We start from the raw sequence: 26,899 nt of genomic DNA, 5'->3' as shown, positions 1-26,899 counted from the left end.
TTGGCAACTTCAATTCACCATAGCATGTCTTTGGACTGTGTCAGAGGGGTAAATCAGAGAGCGCAATGGAATCACCATATCAGCATGGAAAGAACATGCGACGTCTACATGCTGCTAGGCCCTATGATGGCCTCTTACCCTGTATGTGAAAAGAACCTGTGACCTTCCAATCTTCCCTCCTTTCACCTGAACCTCCACATGACCCGAGTTGGCCGTGCTCTTACTGCCTATTTCGCATACCACACTGAAACGGCATGAGCAGCTGGTTACAGAAAGGCACAGACAAGTACAGGGGACAATCACACATCGAATGGTCTGCTTCGCTTCGCATTTAGGGATCTATGCAGGACATGGTCATAACTAGCTCCTTCTCCATCCGCCACAGAGAGGTGAGCAGGTGCTGAGTGGTACCTGGTGGACACAGAGTATTTCTCTTGCTGGTGCACACAGGGGATACCCGCCACAGTGATGTTATCGATATCCTCCTTCCTAATGCCCAGGTTGGATCCTTTAATAGTAACCGAAATCCCACCATCTAAAGGCCCATATCGAGGGACGATCTAAAGAAAGAAAGTTATGACATTCATGTCAGCACAAACTAAAACATGAACAATTATCTGCCGGGTTCTGGGATCAGAAAATACATATTTCTGTATGCATGAGAACTCAGTGGATGAGCTTCAGAAACTTACTTCCGTAATTGTGGGACCAGGGCAGTCCGGCCGCTCACCACCGGGGCAAAGTTGTCTGTACAAACAAGAACTGGTCTTGGTGCACCAGACGCAGTTATACTTAGGGTCAGCACTCTTACACAAGCTACAGTCTTCACGACCCATCGAACAGTTGTAGAGGGTCACTGTGGGACAGACGTGGAAAGCTTGGTGAAATCACAGGCCAGATATCACAGGCCGAAAGTTTTACACAGGGCCACTACAAAGGATGCCTTCCGTTCCTGATACTTATTTTGTACATGGCTGCAATAATGAGGGTGCGATCATAGCTTGGATGTACCGTTTAATTGACTGTCAATCTTCTTTCCTGAATTTGCACCCTTGATGTAAAACAGTATGTCAACGGTCTGTGTTTTGCCGTAGGTGAACTGCACGAAAGAACAAGAAACAAAATATTAGAATTACAAATGGCTGGAGCTGGTGATGTACACACATTTTCAAAGCACATGGAACACATCATTAAAAAGCAGAGTGGAAATGGACGTTTTTGGCCTCGTCCACATGTACACGGGTATTTTTAAAAACATAGCTTTTCCTATACATTTTGGCCTTTCATCCACACGGAAATAGCATTTAGGTCACTGAAAACAGCTTTTGGAACGCTGCATCTAGGGTGAAGATTTTCAGTGTCGATGTGTAGACAGTTTTTAAAAATACCCATGTACATGTGGACAAGGCCTTAAATATTTTTAAAAGCAGTGCTTATAGAAGCTATTTAGCTTATTGCTCAAAAGGGTTTAACCCAAAACACATGCAGTGTCCATAAGGGGGTGCTGTAATCTCAGACTGTTTCTGTATGGTCCCAGTCGGACCTGAGAAACACTGAAAACTTTTCTCCCTCCTTTTCGGCTTGTATGCAACTTGCACAAAAGAGGGGGGGGGGGGTTGAGAAACTGTGTGGGCTCTTGGTTCTCAGAGGGTGGGGGCTCCTTTTGCTAATTGTGTAGGTAAGTACCCTCTGGAAGTGTGCTACATGATTGGCCAACGCCCTTGCAGAATATGAAGATGTGCACCAACCAGATGCGGGTGCCACATAAATTAAGGAAACCTACATGCTGAAAAAATTAGCACAGTATTACTTAAAATTACACAATAAGCTACATTATCTGTGGTCAAGAGACCCAGAGGAACACAAGAATCAGCCTACATTCCACTGTGCATCTGAGATATCTTGGTTTCTCTTCTGAAATGCAAAGTCTATTTTTTTCCCTGGGCATTTACTGGGCTTTGGGTGGATCAAAGTAAATACGGCTGTCCTTCGAGTATGTGATATTACTCAGTAAAAACCAAGAGGTCAAACAGGGACCAGGAGCAGATGGCTGAGAGCACAGAAAAGGAAAAGTCTGTGTCAGGGCCGGCTTTAACGGGAACACCTCATGAGAGATTGGGTGAACTGGCGATGGAATCGAAGAGCCAATTTATACAGCAAGCAATGTTTCAACCCACAATGCCTGTTAGATAGCTGTCACACAGACACTCTGAAGCTGAAAGCGCCCCACCTGACAAAACACTTCCCAAAAGGACAATACAGGCAGTTCTTGACTTGCGTAAAACCGACTTCACTGTATCTGTACACAATAAGAATCCAAGATACATAAAGTTCATGGAAGCGACAATACAAAAAGGTGACTTATGCCCATAAATAAATGTACGCTTTCTCTTTTCATTTCTTTAATGTGCATTCTTCAGTACGATACCAGTATATTTTTGGCTTGTTTTTGCTAGTTTTACCTTAAATGGTATAAGAAGATAAATCCAATTTTTAAGTTTGACTTGTGCAAGTGTTTGTGGAACAGATTACTTATGTCAGTCGAAAATTGCCTGTATATATAACCATTTCAAAGTAATATACCCTCGTTTATTGCATTACTTTTTAAAATCCCCAAGTTCGCCAGGCTTAGGCTACCGTAAGAGTAACCAGTAGATGAGAATGCAGAGGAGTCCATATTCTGGGAAACACTGACCTCGTATCCACTGAACTTGTACTTCTGGTTTACAGATTTCACCTCTTCCTCTATGGGTTTCATGAGCTCCGTACTAATCTTAAAGGTTGTATCCTGAAAAAAGGACCAAAAAAAGTTAAATCAGTCAGTGATAGGGCATTCTACAAACAAACGATGCCAGTTTCAAATAAATTCCACCTTCTGCGACGCAGTAAATATTCTTGAGTAATGATGCCATCGGTTTACCTTGCTCGCTTGGAGATTAACTCCCGTGAAAGTAATGGGGGTTTTCATTCCCACTGAGATCAAATTAGGTTCTGGCTTCTCGAACCGTGGACATTTTGAATCCTGGACAAAAGCAATAACATCAGTCCATTTTGTTAGAAGGCCCAGCTGCCCCTGTGAAATGACCAAGACCCCATCTCTCATTTCTTACCTCGCCAGGTTTGATAATGTATGGGTCCTGCACATCGTCACTGTCACTACAGGTGAAATCTTGAGTCTTCCACTGACACTTCCATGCACTAGTTACACAAGAAATGCATCTACAAAGAAAGCGGTCATAGATTGTCAAATAAGCATTTTATTTATTTTGAAGATTCGTCCAGGCTAGACAAGGTTGTGGGGACACATTAAATCAAGATACTGGAAAACACTGAAAAACATACATCAGCCTTAGAGCATCCAGAAAGCTCCTGGAAAATTATGCAAGGATGACTCCTGTTCATTTAATCAAAATGAAAGGCAGTGTGGGCACAGATTTGGAAGAAAGGTGTGTTAGGTAGAGATATTCAATTATTGAATCAGTCATGCATCAGGACCTCTGTGAAGGCTTCATTTTTATGAGCTAGTGTGAAATAAAGTTGGTGTGGACAAATACAAGGGTGAAATTTTGTCCCCCCACCACCAGAGTGGCGCACTCACGGTGTGTTCTCCACCCGCCTCGGGGCAGCGCTGCAGTCATAGAACGTGAAGTACTTCGAGGTGAGCTCCACTTGGTCTTTTGCGAAGATGGTCACCGGCACTTCCATGAAATCTTAACAGCACACAGGTGTACACAATTATAGGACATGATGCGGGGGGGGGGGGGGGGGGGGGGTCCCCATCGTGCTCTCCGAGACCAAAACGGAGTAGGTGGCCCTCAGCGCTGAGCAACTCACCAGGATTTTCAGACGTGCTTGTTATTCTGCCGAGAGCAGGGGCCATACAGGTGACGACCGATTTCTGCTGCTCTTCCTTGATCGTTGCCTGGCTTACAGAACTCCCAAATTTGCACTTAAGATTGTCATTCGAGTTGACTGTGGGGAAAGAACCTTTTTTCATAGTGATTGCCACCTTAAAAAAAAGGAAGGAAAGACTGTCATATACACAAACACGTACATCATGATAAAAGTCCATCATAACGTTTTTTACTCTAATGGCACATAGTAACCATTAGTAAAGTCCTTTTTTTCATAAACACAGATTTCCCATAATATTCATTTGGTTTTTGGCTAGATATATTTGAATGGGCAGTGACCAAAAGCAGCAGAAAAGTATGGGTGTTTTCACATTTAGTCCTCTTTAGAGGAACCGAACTCGGACCTCTAGAAGTCGTCCCAAAAGTAGACCAACAGAAAGGTAACTCCTCTTTTTGTTCACAGTGTGAGTTCATTTGAAAGGGGACTCAGTTCTCTGTCTGGTTTGCTTCAGCTCAGATGGGCTACTTTACTGCTTTGGATTCTGAGTAGTTTTCACTTCAAACAAAATGGCTGCAAAATGGATGCAAATTCCTGTACGTTGTAGATAGTTGACGTTTTATGTTTTCTTCATTCCAAATGTCAAGAAACGCCGTAGTCTCTGCCCAAACTATTCGGCGTCCCACACTTGCAACCATTATTTTTGCTTGTTTCCCGGGATTGTGCTACGTGATCTGCCTACGACAAAGCTAAAGGGTAAAAATTGTCGAAGCAAGCCAGGACCGCTTTGTGTTCATAATGCACAAGTTAAACTAACCCTGACACGGACTAAAAGCGAACCGGACTGAGACTACCTCCCGATGTGGTCTCAGTTCGGTTCGGTTCGTTTCGTTTCAAAGGGGTCTGAGTTCGTTTGGCGTGTTTGCATATATGCAAAAAATGCTGACTGATCAATTTGAGTTTCACTTAAAAGGATGAAACGGACCAAGTGTGAAAACACCCCATGTTAACCATGCCCAAGTAGTAGAGGACATTAAACATATATAAATAAGGATGTGTTAGTCCAAGCTAACTGGAACATGGTTAACTCTTAATGGTCCCATTGTACCTTATTCCCCTTTTTGCAGCTGAGGTTAGGTGGCTGAAAAGATTCAATCTCGACACACTGGTTGGTGGGACTCCACAGCCAGTGAGCAGACTCCCCTGCTCTTTCACAGTCAGATTTCCGGGTGCACCTAAATGGGGCAGGACAGCAGTCAGACACCCTGCTCCAGCCCTCTCTGTCTCAGCCACTTCCTATTCCCCAACAACAACAAGCAACAACTACAACGAAACAACAAGTACTACAGCAACGCTATCCTGTTGCACACAAATGCCATAAAGGGCAGATCAGATCTTCAAAGTTTAATTTCCTGCTGTAAAACAATGCCTTGAAGAAGAAACATAGGCGATCAACACATGGATAGAAGTCCATTGCCTTACTCCTCTATAAAGTCAAAAGCAGAGTGATTGCCAGTGATGAACAGTTCCCTACCTGCCCTCTAGCACACACCAGCCACAGTATGGGTCCCTCAAGGCCATGCAGGACTGGCAGTCCTTCTTTAGATGGCATGCCTGCACTGGCACCTTGGAGATCTGCCACACAGCCAAAAGCGTTGATCACATACTTAATTGTAACATAACATAAATGAAATCAAATTGAAAAAGCCCGTCTTTTGGAACTGTACCTTATTTTTGGTGGTGATGTACAGGTGAGTATAGTTTGTGTCAAATAAGAGGTTCTTGTTGACCATATCACCAGAGTTGGATACAGTAATAGTATGGTAGTCCTGGTTGCCAGGCAGGTGCAGCTGAAAAGTGCAGAGAAGTGGGTGAGGAAAACCAGAATCTCCAGGAGGTAAACATTCTGCTGCTTGTTCTCTAATCATCTGTCAATGGGAATCCTTAAGGGAAAGGCACTCAAGACTTTGCAAACTGAGTCAATTCTGCAAACTGCCCTATGTACCTGGCACATGACTGTGATGGAGCACCTTACTCTGCTTACCTTTTTCACCTCCCCGTTGCTGGTTCCCAGAAATGCCACGGTATGCTGGTTCTCTACGGCAACCGCCACAGCAGTGAGTAGGTCGTTTGTTTCGTAGATGGCATCAGAAGTCAGAGCAAGGGACTGTGCGCTGGCCAAGGGTGAAGGCAGGAAGTCGGCGCCGCAATCGAATTGTAACCACTTGTCTTGCTGATGGGCACAGAAACGCGAGTCTTTAAAACAAACTTTGGCAGTTAAGCATTTACAGCTACACATATGAAGATGAGTTTATGACCATCAAATAAGACACATCAGTAAACTTTTGGGAGCAGATTCACTGTTGGATTTTTACTGAATCTTAGAGACAGGTAGTAGCCTATAATTTTATTTCAGAAACTATACAAGTACCCCGTAGTGAATAGACCCCTCACCATAATTAAAGAACAAAATGAAGGTGGACGAGCTGAGTATGGTGAATCAACGGCTATTTTGTTGTTTTCATATCCTTGCTGTAAATAGCAGGCGCGAAGGATATCCTTGAATCGGTTATTGATGGCATTCAGAGGGTACATGCAGAGTGCCGAATCGCTTTCGTCTCCATCAGTGCTGGACACCACAAACAGAACCTTGTCCATTGGCTGTACGACACCATATTGACCAGACGCACTCAAATTGTTGGCCAGTTCCTCCCCAGCCGAGGTAATGTAGGCTGTCTGTGCCTTATTGTACTTGTTGTCTTGGCTACAGTTGAGCTGAAGTTCGATGTAAGAATAGTAGTTTTGGTCATTCTCGCACAGCCGTGAGATGAAGGTGTAGTTCTTGTTGTCTGATTCTCCCCTTGTACGGGTGAAGAAGAAGTACAAAAACCCATTTTCCTTGAAGGAGTAACGAAAATTGTGCAAGTACTTTGTGATGAAGGGGGTGGCCTGCACACCGGAAGCATCCACAATATTTTCAAAGATGACCCAATCATTATAGTCCTGCAAGATGCGCGTGCTGATCAGCTTGGAGCTGTCCTGGCTTCCATAACCTTTCCCCACCACAAAGACAGGCAGGGTCTCAGAGTCTTTGACAAAGTTTGCCATCACGCCTACCACAGACACCGTCTCCTCAATGCTGGCCACGTAAGTCTTCTCACCCTTGTTGTCATTGTAGTAGATCGGCTGCTCAACATTGCTGAGATTCAACAGAGAACAGAGACCCCTGAACAGGCTTCCACAGACTATGAGCGAGTCGTTGGCACTGTTAACCAGTAGAAGCTTGTTTGTGTTGTTCGTGTCCTTTGCATGTGCACAAGACATCTGAATGGGTGGTGTGCATTGGCGATCATCTTTCTTGGGACCCGTAGTTGCCACTTTCTCCTTCTCCAATGAAGAGTTCAGCTGGTAGATGGCATTGACGGCGCCTAGGTAGATACGGCCCGTGCGTGGATCCTGCACCACATTGTTGATGGGGGTGGGAGTGACAAATTCCTTGTATCTCTCACAGCAGACTGTGGAGAGAGACAGTAATAGGGCTGCCAGAGTCCAAGATGCCATTTCTGTGAAGAAACCGAAAGAGGAAGTTAAAATCTATGTAATGATTCATTACAGTGTGTATTTCGATAACTTTTCACACTAAAATAGATTATAAAATGATTCTTAAGATGTTACATACAGGTTACAGGCAATGTGGAATTTCCCAAAATGTTAACTCTGTCAGAGAACAACTGAAAAAAGGAACCTCTTGAGTTTGGGAGGTGGGGGGGGGGGGGAGACAACAAAGAATGTCATAAAAATATAACTTGGATTGCAACACTGATTTGAAAAGTCACCATATTTTCTTTCCGCCATAGATGAAAAGGCTGTTGTTGCTGTATGTTGCATCCTGCCAAACAGACGTGGTCAGAACCTCCGTTTCAGAAGGCTAGACATATAATCAAGCAGGGACCACAAGGCTACATTGGCACACAAACATGTGCACACACCCCGCAGAGATGCCTGCTGTGCAGCTGCAGACAGATCTCAATACCCATCCCATCATAGGCCATCCACTACTACCTTCTCATTTGACACTGTCCCTCTGATAGGTCCCTATTTCATTATGGACACTTCCACCTCCACCCCCGCCTCAAGAGATTCATGAGAGTGGACTGACTGCACAGTCACCCTTTGGGCCTAGTTAATTTGTGTTTGGTCACATATTTGTATACAAAGACCGCCCACCATGTTTCTTAAATATTCCTAATTTACTGTCCATTTTCCTAGGTAGACATATTCAGGCTGTTTTTTTAATTCATGCCTTTGACAACACTGTCAAACAGGGCGGTATTTCAGCCGAGGCACAGCAGTCATTTTTTATTTTTTTCTTTGCATTTATTGAAAGAGTTATTTATTTTTATTTGTATTATTTATAGAGTGGTGGCTCTGAAGCTAGGGATCTGTGCCAGCAATTGGAAGGTGGCTGGTTTGAATCCCATGAGTGATCCTACTCTGTTGGGCCCTTGAGCAAGGCCCCGAACCTGCATTTGCTTTGGCCTGGGTATGACATTAATCTACATCCCAGCCCTGTAAGGAGGTCCTCCAACTTACAGGGTAATTTGGAGGGTGGTGGCAAGATCGGCACTCCAGCCTCGCTGGGGGGGGGGGGGGGAGAAAACTCACACTGGTCCATTCAAACTAGTTTGATGCTGAAGTATCACCCACTGCACTCAGCTTCTCATCCCTGAGGTGGTTCGTCCTGTAGTGAGTGTGGCAACGTGCGGTAATCAGCGTGTGCCCCTTACCTACCTACAGCAGTCTTTTATTTTTATGCATTTTTTGCCACATTACACATTTAGTAGCTTTTAAGCGCAATTCACGTGAAGATCTTAAAGCCCTTCTTATAGGACAACACCTGAATCTCCTAACCTGGACTCCATGCCACCTTTCACAAAGACTGGGTAGCTATGTGCAATGCTAAAAACGTGTGTTTGCTCCTGGCAGGCACGCTGCCCTTATCCCCAAACACGTTTCGATCCAAAGGACTGACGTCAAAGAAAATTAAGGGGCTTGAGGTTCGTGGTGACTCCTGTGGTTTGGGATCCCCAGAGCCATCCCTCTAGGTGTCTCTGGCTCTCTTCAGCAAGATCTCATAGGAGGCTCCCCAGATGGGACCTGCATGCTCCTCGAAATAAACAAACTTTGCTAAATTTAGCCTCCACGTTTCCAGGCCTCACTAATGAAGCCCCTAATGGCTAGAAATACATGACGACGAGTCCGGCCAAGCCCTAACAAGGAATGGAAGAGCCGAATCTCAAAGTGACAAAGCACAAAAAGAAATCTGCCTCAGCGGCCGTGAGAAAGTGAAGCAGTTCACCTTTAATCCTTATATAGTTCAACCTGAAAGAAGCATGAACAAAGAGCCCAGCTGCACAGGCCTGAAACCTGAGGCCTGGAGAGGTGTGACTTATAATTATTTTTTGTTTCGACAGTGCCGACAGTGCGGGCTCGTTCAACTTGCTGGCCCACCCTAGGTAATCATGGCATGTTTGCACAAGCACAGCGTGGTAACCGATTACCAGCGAACCTGGAAAACACGACAGAACCGCCACACACCTTCTCCGGCATTTGTCTGTCGAAAGAAAGCTTCTTCCTGCCCTCTGGTCCATCCCTGCCCCGCCCTGGTCACAGTGGTACAAAGCGGCCGCCTGCGAAATATCACCCGACCACAGGAGGAAGTGTGTGCGCTGTCGCCCACGAGACGTCCACCGAAACGGCCGTGAGTGATTGGTCTTGGAGCTGATGGGGCACTCTGGAGCGTTGTGCGAGCTAGATAATGGATCCGCCAGAGGAAACGGAACAAGGATGAGGCTGCTTTTTATGCGGCTACGGGGAATTCCGTCCGGGCATTTCTACGTTGGTATTGCCTAATGCACTTTGTAAAATGCTGGTCAAGGTCATCCACTGATAAACTGCATTTACCAACATGCCGCGCTTCGGGCCAGCTCAGGTTAAGCGACTTAATCCAAAGGGCACAACTAGCAACCTTATGATTCAAGCCTGCTATCCGGTAAGATCCAAACACAGTCCTTTACCGACTCAGGCACCTGTGGCCTAGAGGGTGATCGTACAGCAGCTCCTCAGTCATCAGCTTCCCCAGCTGGGGTGTTTCTGTTCAGCCCTGATAAAGAAAATACCCGAAAACGGCACAAAAGCGGTGAGAGCAACGAGTACAGTCAGCATAAACCAACGTTTCCTACATCTAAACCCCTACGTGCTCCAGCCAAATTAAAATGAAAAGGAGGGTTGGGGGGGAAGGGGACACACACATTGTTCTGTATGAATCATGGAATGCCTCAGCTCTCTAAATCAGCCCCAAGCAAAAGTAAGTGGAGGAAAGAAAAAAAATTCTAAACTGCTTAGGAAGCTCCTGTGATGACAGCAATTCAATTTCCATATGAACAATTACCCCACCGTCAGGCCTGACAGTTCATTTGTTTCAATCTGATTGACTGTACCACCAACACATCAGGACGAGCTCGCAATGGTGGCTCCACGGCTGAGAATGCCAGTGGCTCGCAGGCCGTTGTTCCAAAGAACCCTGGTTTCCTCACCCTTTCACAAGAAGAACATGGCTGACTAACGGAGCTACCATGCCTACAAACTTCCGAAGAAAAAAAAAAAACTATGGGAGGCAACATGGAGACAGTGTAGGACAGGGGTGGGATGCTCCCCTCCACCTCCACAGACTTCTGATGGACTACTGGGTACCACAAAGTAGAACAGAGCAGTTGACTGCACTGGGCATTGACCCAGAACCGATTGCAAGAGCTTGGTCAACATGGAGGGTCATCATAAATGGAGCACGATGACTCCAGCAAGTCTCCTGCAGCAAAAGCACTTCCCCCAGCCTGTGCCCTGTACCATCAGAGTCATAATTCCACAACAACTAAATATTCATCATAATGCATCCACAAAATCAGTTACATACCCAACTGCTTCTAATAATCTGTCTACAGAAGCATTAGCGCCAATGAGGCATAAAGGTTTGTGTGGCAGTTCACATGGCTGTTGTTTCAGTGTTTGGACATATAGGGATACAGCAATCTTAATGCAGATCACACCTCTGGAGCACTCTGCTTCAATTCTTAGGCTGGTCACACATCTGTGGCCTGCAGACCACATTGCATTAAGAACACCACAATCAATGTCACAGCCCACTGATACAATTCAGCATAGACTTTCTGACTGTCTCAGAGACTCCTGTTGTTGGAATCTGCTCCCCGAAGCACTGCTTAGTGCGCGAGACTTCACACTTGGCGAATGACAGTGCAAGTGTTGGGCGGCAGGGGCCAGTTTAAGGTCATGGCTGCATAACTCCCTCCCTGTCAGATCTGAAAGATGACCCACTGCTTGACAAAATGACGAAAAATGCCCACTGACACACCATCTCGGAGTCCAGATGTGAGGCATCATGACCAGCATTGACACATTACGGAAGAGGCATCCCTCTGTGGCTAAATTCGGCATGTGAAAGAAATTGTTGAGCGATCGGTTGTCATTCATGAGCCTTGTGAGTATGAGGACGGGATGGATTAAAAATTTAAGTCCATCTAAAAGTTAGAGGCAAAAGAAAAGTTTCTAATAAACGTTAAGACCTATTGGGTTGGCAGGTCGTGCTGGTCTACGGAGCGCAGAAGTTGAGTTTCATGGTGCTTCATAGCACTTGTAACCATAAACAGGACCTCCCTGAGCAGCCCTCAGCTCTTACCTCAAGTCCAATAAGCATCCTGAACACAACTATATATGGCTGGTCTAAACAAATACTAATCCTTTTGCGGATCGCATAATAGAAGAGTCTGCTAAAAACTAATCTTTGTATTCTGCCACATGATCTCTTCGCCACAATATTTTATTTATTCAACCTGTGACATACTTGTATGTTTTTGTTAAACATATTTATAATCATTAAATCTGGTCAGCGGACTGATCTTCCGTTTTTCCCAGAAAAAACACAACATAATGTCACATCATTTATGTGAAAGTTAATATTTTACGTAAAATCTTGTTTTCAGCAAATACAATCCATACTATTTTAAGCTATTTTACATCGTCTCCGTAAAGGCTCCCCCGTCTGTGTGTATTGGTTTATTCTCACTTGCTGTTTTACCACTTTTTTCCTCAGAGTAAAAAAAAATGATGTAAAACTTATTCTGCTAATAAACTGGCATGTTGTTTCACTGCCAGCATTGCCGTTTTTAGACTAACTAGTCAGCTATGGACGGCATTTTCTGGGTAGGTGGAAGGTCTGGACGCCGTAGCCCGTTACGGTCTCACATTCTGAGCCCAGTTTCTCTGTGGTGCCCATGCTGGAGCCATTTTTTCTGGCCCAGAGTCTGTTGTGCGGTGGAAACAAGCAGAACCAGTGCCTGATTGGGAAAAGGTCCTCCACCATTACTGCGTTGGTAGAAATGAGGCTATAGTAGCTAATAACTTCTGCTCAGAGTGCAAGATGTCTGTATTACAGAGCATAGGGCCAAACCTCCTGCTGATCCAAGTTCCTACCAGTGCAGCTCAGGAGAACAAGCTTCTGAGGTCACCCTGTTGGAATAGGCTGGGCCGGCGGGACAGAGTGCGTTTGACTTCATCCCAGCTATGGGTGGGCCATCTTCAGCAGCTAGCGGACTGTTACATGCTGGTCTTTGCTGTGCATTTGGCATTTAATTACAGGCTTCCTTTGCTGAAACCACAGCCACGGAAATCTGGGCATCTCTCCTCGAAATGCTCTGATATTCCCCATCATTGGAGGACGGGTCACAGTCGGCGGCTGGGAGAGCTTCAATTATGTACGAAATCAGGCAAAGTAGCATGGCTACGCATCTGTTTATATTACAAACCGCCCAGGTAAGCAGAAGGTCACATGACAGCGTAGGCGGCATCCAGGCATGCTGCTCTGCACGCGGGTACCGGACCGCTGTAGCTAGCAGGTTTTATTGGAAAACCAGCTGTTCAGTGTGGAGGAGGGAGGATTATATCTTGCTGAAAAAAACATTCCCATTTCATCAGATTTAAAATTCTGACTTATGTATAGTAAACCACAGTGACAAGCAGCCACATCTGTACTGGTTACCAATCCTTCCTTCTCGAGGCAGCTCACTCTCCCCCATCATGCCAACAGTAGCATTTCGCTGGGGCCTGGCAGTACTAATGCAACATCAAACCCCTGTTTTGGTTGGCAGTGGTTTATTAGCATCTTACGCCCACCCACCAGTCTGTGGCTTGAACAGGACCGACGGCTGCCAGTTGCCTGCAAATTCCAGCCCTTTATCTCGCCCGCCCCCTATTCACTGGCACCCAGGAGGCAGTGGGCCAGCCAGACCACACGGCCCGGATCAAAGCGGGCAGCACCGCCGCCGTCGCATAGCACGGGAGGCTAAGCGCACTGGTCAGAATCTCCATTTGACCGAGATCCACATCCGGTTCAGCTTGGTCAACCCCATTTCCAAGGGCACAAAGAAGCCTTTCTTATTTCCAAACCCCTGGAAAAGGGACCTCACCAGACACTGACGATTCAGCCCCAGGATGAGCCTGGGAGCCCTTCAGAAGCTGAAGGGAGCTCTCCCATCTCGGCAGAGTCGGCCGAGTGCAGCCAATCTCTCAGCTTTCATGGAGGCCCGGACAGAAAGACCACGGGAAAATGATGGCTACCTATGTCAACACAACACACAAAAAACTCAGATACACACCTTCGGCTTAACTGTTAAAAGCTATTAAAGGCTGGGCTTTCGAAATGTAATTACTCTGTGTACCACTTTAACTTGTTCTACACATGGCCGATTAATAACTGAAGCTTTCACTACACTGCCATCAATTAACTTATGCTAGATATAATACCCAGATTAATGGGCTTTTTCACAGTACATAATTACTGTTAGATTCCAGAGGGGGAAGCTTGAGCGTGTATATTTCTCAACAGCGAAATGATGGAAATGAGGCATGTAAAATAAACTTATTTAATATATGGATTTATATCACAATGACATTTAACGGCCTCAGTCAGCAGGAATACGAAGCCTATGCCTCCTTTAGTCTTCATAAGAAAGGTCACCGATCCAGCCCACAGATTTACGACAGGCTTTCTCAGGGTCAACCCGAATAAGGACCCAAGGCGTCGAAAGACAACCGACTTCCGTTAACAGGACAAGAGCACGAGCCGACCTGAACTGCAGAGCACAGCGTGACACCAACAACGCAGCCTTTGTTTCTTGCCGGGATGATTGTTCACTCCAGTGAGGGCGCGAGATAAAACTCCCATTCCACAAGAGATTAAAGGATTTACTCGGAGCATCCTTATTAGGGAATTCATGGGTGCAAACACAAAGAGAGGGAAAAAAAATCGCCGACGTGCCAGAGGTACTCTCAGAGTAAAGTCTCCGGAGAAGAAAGGGTACGGAGACACCCCAGAGGACTGGGAGAGGAGTCACTATCCATCATTCTGCCGCTGATAAAAGAGGGCCCGCAGGATCACACAAAATTCATTACTGTTCCACAGACGACATCCTTCGGAGGCATCTGAAATCCCATTGTGTTAAAGAAAAACGTAATTCTCCACTCAGAGCTGGTATGGAGATTGAAAACAGATAAAGGATTTTGCCAGGTGACAAATTCCCCACTCGCTCACTCTAAATACTTAACCTATCTGTACTAAATCATTAATCGAATGAAAGCCTAATTAGCAGTGTCCGTGGTACCAGCGGCAAACATACGGCTAATTAGGTATGCATCAGACGCTTTCAGACACCGAAATGGGTGGTTGCCATGCGGTGTCTTCAGATGTAACAGGCTCTCAAGTGAGTTATCATTAAATGCTCATAGTCCTGCTCTCCCTAGAGGCCACGCTTTGTATGGTGACACCATAGAAAGGTTCAGCTGGCTTTTCAAAAAAGCCATGTCAAGCAACTTGACCCTTGTCATCTGCCAAGGAGCACATTTAGGCTCCATAATGGGACAAAACCTCACCCATGGCCCTACAAAAGTACATCACTTATAATCCCTCTGGGATGCAGTTCCCACTCTGGGCTGCAGACTCCGCAGCACCTGCCTGCGATTAGGTGCAGCTCGCCCACTGCGCAAGCAGAGGCAGCATTAGCCCATGGTTCCCGGTACCGTCACTGCAACCACGGAAGAACCATGGAGATTAAAACTGGATTCCTGGGAACTTTTGGGGGGTGGAGGGTGGGATTGCAGTCACTCACAAAGCTGTCTTTCAACAAACATCCCTGGCTCGGGATTCCCGATTTAGCATGCAGTTCTGTGGCTTGCTCACAGAATCCCTCCTAAGTCTTTCTGGATGCTATCAGCTACCTGTTAAAAATACACAGACCCCCCAGCACAGAACACTTTTATTGAAATTGTTCCATAAAATATACTCCATTTTACTCAGGGGGTAACAAATAGCATAATGAAGCACCAATCTCACAACTAAGGGTTAAGAATCTAATAAACACGCTCTCTACATATATTAAACAGGCTTAAATTATCAGCTCACAAAGATTAACGAAGTCGAAGTGCCTCTTCTGATTTAAGACCCTTGCAAAGGGCTTTAAAAGGCTCGCATGGGCCAGAAGTCGTCAGCAGCTGTCATGACTTCTGAGGAAAGCTCACGCGTGCAGATGTGGGGTGTGCGGATGCTATGTGGTTTCGCATGACTTGTCCTGGAATCTCAATTCACGGTGCACCCGCCAACCCGCCCACGTGGAAGGCTCCCCACACAGGTCTTAAGAAACGGCTAGCAGTATCCACATGCCTAACACAATTACACCTGAACGGACCTTTAATTACTACACAGAGCACCCGTCCCCCATGCGGAATTATTGTAGTATGCAGATTCCAGACCAACCTGTTGTCCACACGGCGCCAAGCCGATGGGAATCGATGGCGTTCATCCCAGCAGCACGAACCAGGGTGACAACTCGGATCGGTGCATTTATTTTGAGCTGCATGTATTTCACAAGCGTTCGCCTGCATAAGGAGGCATCACAAATGCGAAATAATAAGGTCCCACTGAGAATCAAAAGCCGGAATGGGGTAAGAAAACAGCATGCGTTTCATCTCAGTACGCCTTTTGTTAACGGGAGCACTTGCCGCTGGGCCTGACAGCGAAGGAACCAGACTTCCAGTGAGAGGGACACGTTCCCTCAATGGCTTCTACTCGCTTTCCGGGCCTGCAAATGTGCCTCCCCGCCTCCGCGAGTGAAACTCTGCTCTCAAAAGAAACCCGGCTTTCCATATTCAGTTAAGGCAGAACCCGCACACCCACTAGAGACATTAAGCCTAGTAAAAGTTGTGTGTTTGCCATGATATACAACTCTGCGTGCCGCACACAGTGAATGGATACAGGAAAGGAAACATCAGGAATACACATTTCTTTGATTTCTCTTCATCTTAATGTCTAAGAACTGGAGAGGAAGGCCCAACCGTTACATGGACACCGGGGCACATGACGCTTAGACTTTTTCAAATTCTATGGAGTAAAACGAGGTCCAAAGTCTGCTCCAGGGCGATGAGATCAGAGGATGCTTGGGGATGGGAGATGGAGGCTTACATCACGCTGCGTGCGAGTCCCAAAAGTCAACAAGGGGGGAAAACAAAGTGTGACTCACAGCTCACTAATCTCCAGGCTGTTCACTTCCTTCTGGAACCGAACTAGCCCTCCCCCACCCACCCCCAAAATCCCAGTTCTCACACACACCTTTGGACTCCCAAGATAAACCCAGTCATCACTAATAGGTCGACCACCAAGGTCCAAAAGTAGCATTTTTCATATGGTCACCCCCATTGCGAGCTTGACACCAATCTCCGGAATAGCAGTGGGAGACGTACGAGTTCCGTACCCATACACCTGCTAAAGGATCACAAAAAAAACCCTACAGAAGCGAATGAGAAAGAAAGTAAGCAGCTCTGGCCTTGATTTTTCAAAGTCCTGACTCTACTTGGGGAAAGAGTACATCTGTAGAATGAGTCATGTGACGGTGAGAAATGACAATTCCTGAGTTCTCCTTTGGGTAGGGAGGTGGGTGGTTTGGGGGGAATTAATCCCCATCACAATGTATAAGACATTAAATCTTACAAATGCGGAGGAAAGCATGCTCTACTGAAATGCACTGGGATGGGGTGGGGGGGTACATTAGCAACTGGGGATCAGGGCTGAACAGAATCTTGGCAGGTGACTGGATCTGGAGGGTGGAGGGAAAGACCACTGAAATTTAAAACCCAGAAAACATATTCCAAGAACATTCTCTGCAAAAAAAAGGAGAACATATTTATATTAAAAATACGCACACACTCATTATATATATATATATATATATATATATATATATAAATAAATAACACACACACACACACTATATTTTATATATATATGTACGGGACTGCAAAGCTGTTACTGGCTCACAGCTCAGCAAACCAAAACAATGTAGCTCGTATCTAGGAAGTACAGCATGAAAAAGTCAGAAAATGCGGCCGGCATCTGATTTAAATAGCTTGCCTACGGAATGTTTACGGCGTTAATTAAGCTCGCCCAAGAAACTAAACGGCAAGAAAACAAACAAGCAAACATTTTTTCCCGCCCATATACTTTTAAGTGAAATTAAAAAAGGCCTATTCATAACATAAAACCAGAAATGACTTCATGCGCAGAAACCATTTGATTCAACATGTCCAACAAGTCTAGCCCACTTTTTAAAGCGGCACAGGATTACTCAGAGTTATTGCACCTATTGTCATCATCCTGGCAGATTTCACAGTGCTCGGCGCAGCTAAATTTGGGAAACCTACCAGGACGCCCTTAAAACACAAATATCAAACTGCCACCATAATCTGTGATTTATGGGACCTGACGATGCCTGTTTTTCATTCTGCAACTATTATTTACATTTACAGCAAAACAAAAACAGCACAAGTTGTCATTGAGATTCCCATTGTACAAGACAAACAACAAGTCTAATATAAACCCATGCTTGACACCGTCCTCGAAAGCTGGCAAAGATGGTGTCCATCACCTTTCTGGTGTGCTCCTATACACTTGCCTTTACGGTCATTTGCGCCATATGTAAATTGCAGAATAAGCCCCATTTCATAATATCATCTGTACACTTGGCATGCAATTCAGTTCAATGCTGTAAAAAGACTAAATGCGTGCTGGTGTGGAGGTCAGTGGAAGATTAGGTTAATGGAAGTTGCTGTTTCCTTCTACTTATAGTACAATGCACCTAGTATACAGTCCAGCCCATTTCACAATTTTCACCCTCCTTGGCTAATTCTTTTCCAGGGAGGGGTGAGCAAGAGAAAAGGGCGTAAAATATCTCCCCCTTAGTGTAAAGGGAGCACACAGTTTAATTTTGAAGGTGCTTTTAGTTTTGTTCCACCCCGTGTAGCTTTGCTAGATTAAAGGATATAATCATTTCCTCAGGAGGAAGTAAACCACAAAATGCTGTGGCTGCCATCACTCTAAGATCTAGTCTTAATAACCAAAATGCTGCCCCCCCCCATACCTCATTGTAGCCCAAACCCCCTCCCCAGTCTTCAGTCAGCAGCGGATCGCTGTGGTGAGCCTCACCTTTCCTCCACAGAGCCAAGAGAGGAGTCACTTTCCAGTCCAGCTGCTCAGATCTTTGGCCTCTCTGCTCCAGTGTCCTGTCTCTCAGCCCAGATACGGACATGAGCCCTAAGGTCTTGAGTCCGATAAAAGAAACCCTGCACCTCCCAAACCCCAGGGCCAGATTCCGACCCCCCTTTCTGACAGATGGAAAAAATGACAATGCCCCCAACTAAATTGGTGATGGGCACTTTGACTTTAAGGCTGAAAGCTCATCCTTCCCGGTGGATTCCCGGTTTTTTTGCCACAGCTGTGATACATAACCTCTTCATCCCTTTAAGGTGAGAGATGGAGGCGCTGGGGCGTCTCGGAGCTTAAAGAGACGTTTGCATTCAGAGCATGGTGCTGCGCTGGGGACGTCAAAATGGCTGGGCAGCCCGCCAAACTGACTGACAAATTTCATGGGTACCAGCAATTTTAGGGCATACTTGGGAGTCCCACCAGGGACATACACGCAACGGCAACCTGTGTGTCACAGAGAAGCAGTCAGGCTGTCTAAACGTTAACCTGGAAGGCCTTCGATTGACTGGGAGAATCTCTCAGGGCAGATGACCTTTAAAGGGAGACACCTGAAAGTCCAGCTCATCTGCTAATCTGATAACGACAAGGCGGCATTAGCAGGTATCTCCCTTTCATATTTAACGTTACTATCGATTCAAGCTGCTCTCTGATAAATAATACTGGCAACTGATGTGAAGCGGCATCGATTGTGGAACGTGTGTATATTCTGTTACCCACAAACATTGACAGAGAGACAATTTTACCAGTATAAACGCCTAGATATTTTGCAAGACCAATTCGGAGTATTTAGCAAAAGCACTCATCTTTTAAAGCTGACAACCATCATTTTAAAAGTCCTTAATAAGCATGCTAACCACCCAGGGGGGACAATGACTAATTCTGAAATATGTTTGATATATGAAAGGATAGTCACTTAGCAAGGCTGTCCTCCCTGTCTGACTATATATCCCTTTCCAGAGATTCTGTCACAGTCATCACGGTTGGCATTTAACTTTACCCACAATGCTCTGCACACCAGACTCCAATGAACAAGAAGAGACCAGGTGTCTGTCTATGCTTCACAAATACAGTCTTCAGCGGTGGATTCAGTCAAGTTAATTACAGCTTTAGGTTAATAGGACAGATATATGGAGGAAGAAAGGAGATTTCCAAAGCTCCCCCTCTTTTATGAAAGGCGCATAAAATTTCCCCAGCGGCAGGCAAATCACCAGGACCGGAGAGAGTACGACTTGACTTCACGCACAAGAAAAAACAAACAGCTTCTTCCTCCAGATGGATTTTCCGACAGAGTATCACCAGGGTCTTCAGTGCTCCTCGTCGACTTTATAATTGAATTCTGAGCACTTCAGATCACTTGCGTGGAGACTCGGTAAAAGCTTCGGTTCAAGTGACTGGCCTTCTTCTGGACTCCTGAACAGCCTGATCTGGGATAAGAATGCGATGCAGCTGACCTACCATTTGTACCAACTGCAATTGTTGGTTAAAGAAATAAATCCTGTGGTATATCAGTGTGCAGAGATTACACCATTCAGCAGCTCACTGCCGCAGATTAAAATAACCAGCAGAATGTTCTCGAAAGAATCATATCGTAGGTATTCTGAGAAACCGATACTGAAATTGGTACAAAGGTTTTCTTCCGCACTGCCTTGTGAATCCACATCTATAAATGAAAATCCCAGAACCCTGAGCTACCTCAGTAAGTAGATCAGAGGATATCGAAGGTCCCTTTAATCTGGTAAAATCTATAAGTCTACAACTCGTTGCAGAAGCGCAGAACATCTCCCCCAAAAGGTCCCTCTGGTTGACACCAGGACTCAAAGATTTCTCAGTGATTCACGTCATTTGAATATGTCCAGCAGAGCCCTTGATGGGTTCAGAGATTAATTCATCGATGCCGCTGTAGCTGTGATTCATGTTGACCAGAGACAACAAAGACTGGCTATTTCTAAAGGGATTGCAATATACATCTGGGATATCGTCTTCCCTCTGGTTAATGATAGCGACGAGAGGTACAAGGGTTAGATCTGAGAGACGAAATCAACAGCTGGGTATGAGCTGGAAAGCCAAACGCCCCCCACCTCAGTCTGCACAGCCACGTCGTCACGGTGATGGGATGGGCTGCCTGAGCCGAGGCTGATGACGGCTTCTCGCCGCGCCATCTGAATGCACCTGGTTCCAGGCAACTAGGCCCATGACGGAGGACCATCTTCCCAGAGGAACATACGGTTGACAGCCGGCGGCATTCGCCCGGGACGGTGTCATCCTGCTAGCGTGGCGTTCCGCATGCTGCCCAGACCGTCACCAAAGATTCACTTCCTTCGCTGGCGCCGAAAAAGGTAGCTTCACGCAAGGTTGGCGCCCCACTACGCCATCCGTCAGTCTCATGTAAACGAGGTGATTTCCCAGCCCTGGGATCAGAAAGTCCAAGCCAGACACAGTCTCCCTCTTCTGTGTGTTCTCCGACCTGGTGATGAATGCCACGGAACCAGGCCCCGGGGTCCTGAACTCTCAGCACCGCTTGCCAACGCAGCGTGATGATGTCCTCTGTCAGCACTGGCTGGAAAACTCAGGGTAGAGAAACGAGGGCTCGAAACATTTGTGTGACTGAAGACATCAGCGAAGTGGAGAATTTCAAGATGCTTACGACAGGCAACACCCAATGAGGATGATTTGTGTGTGCGTGTGCGTGCGGCTTATGCCAAAGCTACCCAGAGGGTTTGCAAGGATCCCCCTCCATTTTAATACACAACATACGGCAAGCATTGCTTAGTATTTAGTTTATTAATTGATTTCCTCTTGCTGTTTCGCTGTGTTCAATCACATTTGTGAGAAATTCCCCTTTAGAGTTTCTTATTCTGTGAGAGTATGTAACGCTGACACCTACTTAATCTGCATGTTAATAGAGCCTTGGATGTTTACCATTTGCTCCGGGACACACGGGCTGCTAGATCATTTAAATAACAAACACATAAAAACAAAGTCAAAAATTTGGCAGGCTAAATCTCGCTCGGCTAAGCTAAGCCCTGCTCCAGCTTAAAATGAGAAACTATATATCAGATTCTTAAACAGTTAAAACCTGCTGACAGATTATAAACAAATGAACAAAAATTGTGAAACCGGAAGTGAATTAGTCTAAGGGCACTTTCTAGGCCAGATCTTAAGTCATGTTATCTTGGGTTAATTAGGTTATGAGACGCAAAATGAGATGTACTATAGAGGACAGTGGAGGGCTGTTTGTGCAGCAGTGTAGGGAGGGTGGGGGCGGGAGGGTGGGGGCTCTGGTCCTAAGCGGGGACGCTGGCTTTCTCCTAGAACTACAAATGATTGGGGAGGAGGGATATAAATCCTTTGCTGTCTGAAGTTTCAAACATGAGTCTGACTCCGCCGAGAGTTACTGTTCCCAAACAGAGCATAGAGCATTATCATAGTAATGGGAGGGGGGTCTTAAAATGTCCAGTCACTCAACTAGAGACTTGGGTTGTTTCACCATGTAAGTAATGATCCAAGAGGCCTTCATAACTAATTTAGAGCCAATCACAAAACTGATTTTTGAGCTGCATTATATTAAGAGTGCCCATCAATCTATCCCAATCACCTGCCACCCGGCCCACTTTCAAATTACAGTTTATTCTATTAGAGTCACTACAGAACCCATCCCGGGAAGTACAGCCCAATTCATCTCATGACATGCACTCGCACGAAGGGCACAGTCACCGATTCGCATGAAGTACAAGGGTAATCAGAGGGAGGGCCTGGGGCGTGCACAGGGGCGTGCACAGGGGCGTGCACAGGGGCGTGCACAGGGGCGTGCACAGGGGCGGGACAGCAGGTGCATTGGGACCTCCCACCTGAAAGCTGATTGACCCCTGGAGTGCCCCCTCCCCTGTCAGTCACAGGTTCAGAAACATATCATTGGCTAACAAGATTAGCCCGTCTATATGAATAATGGCCCTTCTTATACCGCCCAACCCCCCCACATCATAAAAAAAACAAAAAAAAAAACAAAAAGCTTAGAGTCACCCTTGGGGAGAGCGGGGGGAGGGGGAGGGAGAACGGGAACTGCTTGAGAAACCACTACTCAGTGAGGGACTGTCTGGTCCACATATTAAGCAGCCGCGTGGTTCTGAGTGGCGAGCGGTGATAGAGCGGCATGATGCGTGTTGAACTGCTTAACCATCCTCAAAGGCCCTTCCTCGCTCACGGTGATGGCCGTCCGGGATAATGCCTGCTGCATTTTAATCACCAGGTTTGGATGCCAAATCCACCGTAAATGGGGACAAGACCATCTACATTTAGCCAACAAAACAAGAAGATCCAAAGAGCGGCAAGACTGCTCGCTTTTTTCATACCGGTTAGCAGGCAGTCAAAGATCTGCTGGCAATAAAAGGACAGGCAGCTAAGGTGGCCGCAAAATGAGATTATGAAGGCCCCCTGTGGGGGTGCGGCAGCTGTACCACTCAGGTACATTATAGAATAAATCATAAAATATGCAGAAGTATTACATCATTTAAGGTGTGCAAATCAATCTAGCTGATAACCCTGACCCACACAAACACACTGCTTGTGTAATGGGACACAGGAGACGAGAACCTAATCTAGAATCTACACAGCCTCTGGGGAATTGTAGGACCAGACTTCATGGCATTCAATGGTTCAAATAAAAAATAAACATGAACAACGTCTAACACCAAAGAGCTCGTCTCAAAAGCAAAAATAAAACCATGGCTCATGACCGACCGTCTAACAGCTAGTCCTCCTGAATCGATTTCCTCAGTCCACCCGCTTCCCCGTTTTAATGCCAGCGTCGACTTAAGGGGAAGCGCCTTAACATCCATCCTAGGGCTTCACACCGGAGCAGTTAGCGGCTAACAAGCCTTGGCCCACGCTGGCGTATCTGCTCTGATGGCCAGTACCCATGATGCACTGGGAACTGGGGGGAGGGCATGTGCGCACGCACACACACAGACACACTCGTGCTGAAATCCCAGCTTTCCACTCCACATGAAATCTAATTAACCAGTGCTATAAAAAGGATCAGAGATGGCCATGCAGTGACAAAGAGCACAGGCTAGCTTTCAGGGAGCCATTCTCTGGCCATGCTAAACACAATATTACAGCTTCATATTCAGATCACCTTCAGTAGGTAAATTGCAGTTTTATACTTTCACGGCTAAAGACTTAGTATTTAGGAAGTATGGCGTCAGCAGTTATATTAACGCGCCCGTTGTGGTAACAGAATCTTTGTTTAACAGAGGCTGTGGATGGATTCAGTTCTGGATTCCACGGGTCAATACAGCAATTCCTGCCGCGGGCCGTCTTCTCGCCTGCGGAACAAGCCGAACACCCCAGGGTCAGGCCAACGGAACGAGCGCCGCGGAGTAAAGGGGGATAAAAAGCGGGCCGACGTTTTCCAAGTTGCTTGGGGAAGCGGGGGTTTTGGTAAACGTGCAACGGACAGCGTTAAGCTTCCAAGGAAAAAAAAGGAAAAATGGGAGGCTGGTGCTGACTAAGCGTCCCTGACAGTTCGAAAGCCTCATTGGGGCAAGCCGAGTGCAGACCACTTCGCAGGCCGTTGTGCCAGGCAACAAGGCCAAGCATGCTCCCCCTTACACACTCCACTGGGAGCTGGACCCGCCCCCTTCAGCATCCCACAGGCCAATAGCTGCCTCTGATTGGTGGGCACCATGGCCCCGCCTTGAAAAGAAAAGCACTGCCCCACCTTTCAAGCCAATGACAGAAGACGTTAAACACCTGATGCTTCTCCCCGTTGGCCAAGACTTAGCAGCAGCACAAAGAGGCTCTTTTCAATTGCACAAAGAAGGAAGTGAAGTTCACTTTCAAAGCCCTTCATACCTTTAATATTCATGGTCTACCTCAAATTGGGGGGGGGGGGGGCAGAATTTAGGTCTGGTTAGTATTAAGAGTCCGCCTATCCCATGCCCCCCCCCCGGCCATGATTACAACATCACCGTGGATACAGTACTTGGAAACAGAGCTAAGGGCTTTTCTTAGGGATTATGGGAAATGGCAAAGCTTTAGAAGCTGGGGGGTGGGGGGGGTGGAGACTTCGACACACTTTGTGTGCTCTGCCAGTAGGATTCTGGCACCGTCCCACTCCAGCCAACAGGATCCAGATGTGCACAGGCATGCTGGGAAGTCCAGCTCCCTCACCCACCACACGTGGTGATACCACCAGCAAGCCCCCCCCCCCAAAACAACAACCCAGAAGGGCACTCACACCAGAAGGATCCGAAAGCCAGTTCCAACCCTGACGTCACACACAAAGGGTGTAAAAATCTGACTATACTTTGCAGTTTAACTTTACATTTAAATCAATGGAAAGATTGAGGAAATGGAAAATTATATGACATGTACAGAACATGCCACACCCACTTTCCTGGCTAAGGATTTATTTAACATGAACCAAACTCCTAATAATCCTCCACCTTGCAGCTGTCTTGCAATTTGTCTGAAACGGCAGGGGTCAAAGGTCAGCTCCCATCTGCAAACCATCACAGGCATTTCTGTTTGGTTATTATTCATTTAATCCACAAATCTGCAGCCTCCTCACTTTCTCCCATCAGCCCATCAGATACAGATCTCATGAATTTCAAAATTCATCCCAGGTTTGTTTATGTGCTCTTAAATAAGCACCAAGAGATCTTCTTGTGGCCAGGCAGCATTAAATTTCAGCTAAGGGCAGGATTTAGCGTCGGCCAGCAGAGAGATAGTAAGAGCATTAGATTCATGCAGCCAAATTCCGCGGGTAGCTAGGGTGCAGATCCCCAGTCACTCTGCCATGGAAACTGCTACCTGATAGCCCAATGAGAAGGATCAGGAAATAATTTTATGCCCACCCCTCTCAATTTGCATTTTTTAAATTTCATTATAAATCAATTATTTTTGTGAGACTTCCTCACAACGAAAAATAATATTTACAGTTCATGGGTAGAAAGATAAGAAAGTGCCATTAATACAAAGAGAAACGGAGGTTCCTCTTAGGAGTGCATATAAGGGGCGGGGCCAATGGGGTAATGGCCCCAGCTGAAAGCTGATTGGCTCCCTCTTGTCACTCACTGATTCAAAGCGTGTCACTGACTAATAAGGATGACCCGTCTATATGAATTACAGCTCCTCTTATGACCCCCATCTTAAAAATCTTAGAAATATCCCCCCCGCTGTTTGTAGTAATCTGATCAGTCGGCAAAGCCACTGGGTGAACAGAGTGGGAAACTAAAACGCCAGAATGAAGGCGACATCCGGGTTGGGTCTGGTGACTCGTGTGGGCTGTTTTTGACCAGGCCGGCCCCATGCAGTAGTGACTCATTCGCATGCATGCGAAGCGACTCACCCCAGGCCAGACGGCACGGATTATGTGGGGCGTAGAAGGAGGAAGGGGCACTTTTGGGTGTGGAAAGGAGATGCAGAATCTCAAGACTCTTAGATGAGCCTCATAGCTGGGCAGCAATGAACTGAACGTCCTTTCCGGAAGCCTCGTCTAGCTGCAAAGGCTTTAAATGGACGGCGGCCCAGACGGGCCCACGAGTTCAACCAAGTAAAGATCAACATCTGAGCAATGCGGGCACGAATAAAACGGCCGAGAGAGAAGCTAGCCTGCCAGTCCCGGCGACAGGGCAGATGGTAGCACTTTTGCCAAGATGCTGGTAGAGACTGAGACAAAAGAGCAAAATATAACAGTGTCTTTTTGTGATTCTGTGGAAAGTTCTGGCAAACATGGATCACGACGTCAAACAAAAAAGGACGAAAGTTAAAATCAGTGTGAAAGTGGCCACTTCTCAGGCACAAAAAAAAAATGTTTAAAAAAAAAAATTTAATAAATGAACGCAAACATCCTCAGGTGTGTTTCGTGCAGCCGGTGCCTGTGAATGGAGAAGCGTGTGATCAATTACACAGGGCAGCCAACACCTTTAATTTCCACTCATTGGACAAAGATTTATAGCAGAAGGAAATAACAGATATTTTGCAATCAGTTCTCATTAAAGAGTTATGGGATCCTATGCATTAATTTTCCGGATCTTGATAGATAAAATGGAATAAAACAAACCCCTTAATTACCCCTGACACCCCGACGTGAGATTTATGGCCGGCATGGGGGGGGGGGGGGGCTAGATTAAAAATGATTTTCTGCTCCCTTCCACACCAAACCCAGCTGCGGACATAGATATGACTCAGCGTTTTTTTTTTTTTTTTTTTTTTTTATGAGTAACAGGAGAAGCTTCTGGAATCCAAACATGCAGGGCAAAGGGCACTTCCTGTTTCTGGCTCGGGAGCTTCCACAGTGGAGCAACTCTGTCATGAGTGACGGGGTTGGGGGCGGAGTAGTGATCGAGCACCAGCGGCGACGGCCAGAGAAGATCGCAGCCT

The 26,899-nt window shown here is 46.3% G+C and overlaps 1 protein-coding gene across 2 annotated transcripts in view; it reads right to left on the bottom strand.

The window, feature by feature from the left end:
* Positions 1-26,899, bottom strand: part of LOC125745746 (plexin-B2-like) — a 68,640-nt gene that overhangs the window by 10,107 nt on the left and 31,634 nt on the right. For both annotated transcript variants that reach the window (XM_049018943.1, XM_049019018.1), the window contains exons 2-15: positions 6,307-7,415; positions 5,897-6,085; positions 5,580-5,702; positions 5,387-5,487; positions 4,961-5,087; positions 3,835-4,009; positions 3,599-3,710; positions 3,111-3,219; positions 2,921-3,022; positions 2,696-2,788; positions 1,012-1,099; positions 693-856; positions 412-560; positions 139-244 (exon numbers count right to left, since the gene is read on the bottom strand). In XM_049018943.1, coding sequence (XP_048874900.1) covers positions 139-244; positions 412-560; positions 693-856; positions 1,012-1,099; positions 2,696-2,788; positions 2,921-3,022; positions 3,111-3,219; positions 3,599-3,710; positions 3,835-4,009; positions 4,961-5,087; positions 5,387-5,487; positions 5,580-5,702; positions 5,897-6,085; positions 6,307-7,415 — 2,747 coding nt within the window. The remainder of the gene's footprint in view (positions 1-138; positions 245-411; positions 561-692; positions 857-1,011; positions 1,100-2,695; positions 2,789-2,920; positions 3,023-3,110; positions 3,220-3,598; positions 3,711-3,834; positions 4,010-4,960; positions 5,088-5,386; positions 5,488-5,579; positions 5,703-5,896; positions 6,086-6,306; positions 7,416-26,899) is intronic.

Source organism: Brienomyrus brachyistius, chromosome 1 (assembly GCF_023856365.1).
Source record: "Brienomyrus brachyistius isolate T26 chromosome 1, BBRACH_0.4, whole genome shotgun sequence".
Lineage (NCBI taxonomy): Eukaryota > Metazoa > Chordata > Actinopteri > Osteoglossiformes > Mormyridae > Brienomyrus > Brienomyrus brachyistius.
This window is presented reverse-complemented; position numbering and strand designations above follow the sequence as displayed.